Consider the following 5,009-nt stretch of genomic DNA (forward strand, 5'->3'; position numbering starts at 1 on the left):
CAGTGACAGCAGCACCCCACAATGACAGCCAGCACCTCATAGGGACAGCCAGAACCCCACAGGGACAGCCAGAACCCCATAGGGATAGCCAGCACCCAACGAAGACAGCAGCACTCCACAAGGATAGCCAGCACCCTACAAGGACAGCCAGAACCCCATAGGGATACCAGCACCCAACAGGGCCAGCCAGCACCCCATAGGGATACCAGCACCCAACAGGGCCATCCAGCACCCCATAGGTACAGCCAGCACCCCACATTGATAGCCAGCGCCCCCCCAGCACTCATTCTCTTCCAGTGCTGGGCAGGCTCTTTCCATCAGGCTTCATGCAGTCCCACTAATTGCAGCCCAATTAGCTCTCCTACAGCGCACACCCCAGAGCCAACCCCACAATCCCAAACCTCTCCCTGGGCAGCATTGATGCTGCAGGACAACTCGGGGAGGACAAAAGCACTGCAGAGCTCTGCCCACCTCCTCTGCAGCCCGGCACGGTGCAGGCAGCACTTTATTAAGCTCCCATTCCCCATTCATTTGTGGTGGATAAAAAGTGGGGTTCCGTCCCAACCGGAGCTGTGGGTCGGTGAGGTCCAAGTCCTATCCAAGAAACACACGGAGACGAGGCCACAGCTGGAGGTAAGGGGAGGGGGAAAGAAAAACATCCCCCCTCCCCACTTGAAAAATAAGGGTGGAAAAGAAAGAGAACCGAAGGACAGCAGTTGGAGGGGACGTCCCGGCTCCTCTTAGCGCTTGGAGAGCTCGTGGGACAGCCAGTCCAGCCCGTCGTACAGCCCCGTGCCCTGCGTGGCACACGTCGCCTGCACGTACCACTGTGGGACAGGAGGGAGAGGACAAGGGTGGGATGGTTAGGGTTGGAAAACAGCTCTGCTTTCATCGCGTCCAACCACCAGCCCAACCCCGGCGCGTGGGATCGGAGGATCACAGAGTCGTTGAGGTTGGAGAAGACCTCAAAAAGCATCAAGTCCAACAGTTGATCCAACGCAACCATCCCCAGCCATAGGATCATCCCATCCCCACCATCCCTCTTGCAGGATCACAGTCATAAAGGTTGGAAAAGACCTTGAAAATCAAGTCCAACGGTTGACCCAACCCAACCATCCCCAGCCATAGGAACATCCCATCCCCACCACCCCTCTTGCGGGATCACAGAGTCATAAAGGTTGGAGAAGAGCTCTACGATCACTGAGTCCAACCATCATCCCATTTCCACTTATAGGATGACAGAGTCATTAAGGCTGGAGAAGACCTCTACGATCAAGTCCAACCACCAACCAACCCATCCCCATCATCCCATACCCATCCCCCCCTTCTTATAGGGTCACAGACATTAAGGTTGGAGAAGAGCTCTACGATCACTGAGTCCAACCATCATCCCACCCCCATCACCTCCTCTTATAGGATCACAGAATCATTAAGGTTGGAGAAGAGCTCTACAATCAAGTCCAACCACCAACCCATCCCCATCATCCCATCCCCATCACCTCCTCTTATAGGGTCACAGAATCATTAAGGTTGGAGAAGAGCTCTACGATCAAGTCCAACCACCATCCCATCCCCACCATCCCATCCCCATCACCCCCTCTTGTGGGATCACAGAGTAATTAAGGTTGGAGAAGACCTCTATAATCAATTCCAACCACCAACTCATCCCCACCATCCCATCCCCATCACCCCCTCTTATAGGGTCACAGTCATTAAGGTTGGAGAAGAGCTCTACGATCACTGAGTCCAACCATGACCCCATTTCCACTTATAGGATCACAGAGTCATTAAGGTTGGAGAAGACCTCTATAATCAATTCCAGCCACCAACCCATCCCCACCATCCCATCCCCATCACCCCCTCTTATAGGTCCACAGAATCATTCAGGTTGGAGAAGACCTCTACGATCAAGTCCAACCACCAACCCATCCCCATCATCCCATACCCATCCCCCCCTTCTTATAGGGTCACAGAGTCATTAAGGCTGGAGAAGACTTCTACAATCTCTGAGTCCAACCATGACCCCATTTCACGGAATGGGTTGAGTTGGAAGGGACCTTGATAGAATAACAATATGGTTTGGGTTGGAAAGGACCTTCACAGGATCACAGAATCATTTGGGTTGGATGGGACCTTCATAGGATCATGAAATGGGTTGAGTTGGAAGGGATCTTCACAGGTTCACGGAATGGGTTGCGTTGGAAGGGACCTTCATAGGATCACAGAGCCATTTGGGTTGGGTGGGATCTTCATAGGATTGTGGAATGGGTTGAGTTGGAGGGGACTTTCATAGGATCATGGAATGGATTAAGTTGGAAAGGATCTTCATAGGATCACAGAACCATTTGGGTTGGATGGGAGCATCAGAGGGTCACGGAATGGGCTGAATTGGAGGGGACTTTCATAGGATCATGGAATGTGTTGAGTTGGAAGGGACCTTGATAGAATAACAATATGGTTTGGACCTTCATAGGATCGCAGAATCATTCGGGTTGGATGAGACCTTCATAGGATCATGGAATGGGTTGAGTTGGAAAGGACCTTCATAGCAACACAGAACCATCTGGGTTGGATGGGATCTTCACTGGATCATGAAATGGGCTGAGTTGGAAGGGACTTTCATAAGATAAGAGAAGGGTTGAGTTGGAAGGGACCTCCATAGGATCATGGAATGGGTTGAGTTGGAAGGCATCTTCATAGAATAACAATATGATTTGGGTTAAAGAACCTTCACAGGATCACAGAATCATTTGGGATGGATGGGACCTTCATAGGATCATGAAATGGGTTGAGTTGGAGGGGACCTCCATAGGATCATGGAATGGATTAAGTTGGAAAGGACCTTAGGATCACAGAACCATTTGGGTTGGATGAGACCTTCATAGGATCATGAAATGGGCTGAGTTGGAGGGGACTTTCATAGGATCATGGAATGGATTGAGTTGGAAAGGATCTTCATAGGATCACAGAACCATTTGGGTTGGATGGGAGCTTCATAGGATCATTGAATGGGTTGAGTTGGAGGGGACTTTCATAGGATCATGGAATGGGTTGAGTTGGAAGGGACCTTCAGAGGCCATCTGGTCCCACATCTCGCAATGAACAGCAGCACCTACAACTACATCAGGTACTCAGAGCCCTTCCGATCTAACAGCGATGTGGTCACAGCTTCTTTGTAACAGCCAGTCACCTCAGCTGGTGTAGACTTGCATGAGCACAGCACACAGGCTCTTGATCACCACCGGTGAAATGGAAATGACTGCTGAAAACTTCGCTCTGTAGCTGAGCACTTGCTCTACCAAACAGTGCTACCGCGCTCCTCTCGCAGCTTCCACGGAAATAACCAGGAGGCATTACTTCCGGAGCGACCTACGGCGTGAGCTGCAAGCATCCTCCCACCCGTCTGCTTCCGGGAGCTCCTTGCTTTTCCCTTCACACCCACCCAGGCCCCCCCACCACCTCCCACCCCACAGCACTCACGGTCCGGCTGCGCAGTGCCTGCAGCCCCAGCTTGTCGGTCAGCTCGCTCACCGCCATGGCGTTGGGCATGTCCTGCTTGTTGGCAAACACCAGCAGCACGGCGTCACGCAGCTCATCCTCCTGCAGCTATGGGGGGCAGGGACTGGTGAGCTGCAGGATGCAGCTCTGCAACCCACCTCGCCCCCCAGAATCCTCCTCGGCTCGGGGCTGATGTTGTTCAGTGCTGTGAGGGTGAGTCGATCATCTTGGACCCACAAATAAGGAGCGGGCCAGGAGCCCCAGGCTCCAACCCTAATAGTGTGGTTTGGGTTGGAGGGGAACCTTCATAGGATTGCAGAATCATTTGGGTTGGAGGGGAGCTTCATGGGATCACAGAATCATTTGGGTTGGGTTGGAAGGGATCTTCATAGGATCATTGAATCATTTGGGTTGGAGGGGAGCTTCATGGGATCACAGAATCATTTGGGTTGAGTTGGAAGGGACTTTTCATGGAGTAATAGAATGGTTTGGGTTGCAAGGGACCTTCATAGGATCCCAGAATCATTTGGGTCAGAGGGGAGCTTCATGGGATCACAAAATACCTTGGGTTGGTAGGGATCTGCACAGGGTTGGAAGGGAACTTCATAGGATCATAGAATCATTTGGGTTGAGTTGGAAGGGACTTTTCATGGAGTAATAGAATGGTTTAGGTTGAAAGGGACCTTCATAGGATCACAGAATCATTTGGGTTGGAGGGGAGCTTCATAGGATCATTGAATCATTTGGGCTGGAGGGGAGCTTCATAGAGTAATAGAATCATTTGGGTTGAGTTTGAAGTGACCTTCATGGAGTCACAGAATGGTTTGGGTTGCAAGGAACCTTCATAGGATCATAGAATCATTTGGGTTGGAGGGGACCTTCATAGGATCACAGAATCATTTGGGTTGGAGAGGAGCTTCATAGGATCATAGAATCATTTGGGTTGGAGAGGAACTTCATAGGATCACAGAATCATTTGGGTTGGGTTGGGACCTTCATGGAGTAATAGAATGGTTTGGGTTGCAAGGGACCTTCATAGGATCACAGAATCACTTGGGTTGGAGTGGAGCTTCATAGGATCAGTGAATCATTTGGGTTGAGTTGGAAGGGACCTTCATGGAGTCACAGAATGGTTTGGGTTGCAAGGGACCTTCATAGGATCATTGAATCGTTTTGGGTTGGAAGGGATCTTCATAGGATCACAGAATCGTTTGGGTTGGAGGTGAACTTCATGGGATCACAAAATACCTTGGGTTGGCAGGGATCTGCACAGGGTTGGAAGGGAATTTCATAGGATCATAGAATCATTTGGGTTGAGTTGGAAGGGACGTTTCATGGAGTAATAGAATTGTTTAGGTTGAAAGGGACCTTCATAGGATCACTGAATCATTTGGGTTGGGTTGGAAGGGACCTTCATGGAGTCACAGAATGGTTTGGGTTGCAAGGGACATTCATAGGATCACAGAATCATTTGGGTTGGAGGGGAGCTTCACAGAGTCACAGAATGCCTT

General features: G+C 50.6%; 1 protein-coding gene across 3 annotated transcripts in view; it reads right to left on the reverse strand.

The window, feature by feature from the left end:
• Window positions 1-58: 58 nt before the first annotated feature.
• The window catches only part of ARF5 (ADP ribosylation factor 5), an 8,091-nt gene continuing 3,140 nt past the window's right edge, over window positions 59-5,009 (reverse strand). The window contains exons 5-7 of one of the 3 annotated variants that reach the window (XM_042890998.1): window positions 3,481-3,606; window positions 826-827; window positions 59-594 (exon numbers count right to left, since the gene is read on the reverse strand). In XM_042890998.1, coding sequence (XP_042746932.1) covers window positions 528-594; window positions 826-827; window positions 3,481-3,606 — 195 coding nt within the window. In that variant the 3' untranslated portion in view covers window positions 59-527. Of the gene's footprint in view, window positions 828-3,480; window positions 3,607-5,009 lie in introns of all 3 variants that reach the window. The other 2 variants (XR_006182241.1, XM_042890997.1) reach the window with 2 other exon arrangements.

The sequence above is a fragment of the Lagopus leucura genome, unplaced genomic scaffold (genome assembly GCF_019238085.1).
Source record: "Lagopus leucura isolate 7727_CA_CO unplaced genomic scaffold, USGS_WTPT01 35071-0_obj-0_obj, whole genome shotgun sequence".
Taxonomy (NCBI): Eukaryota; Metazoa; Chordata; class Aves; order Galliformes; family Phasianidae; genus Lagopus; species Lagopus leucura.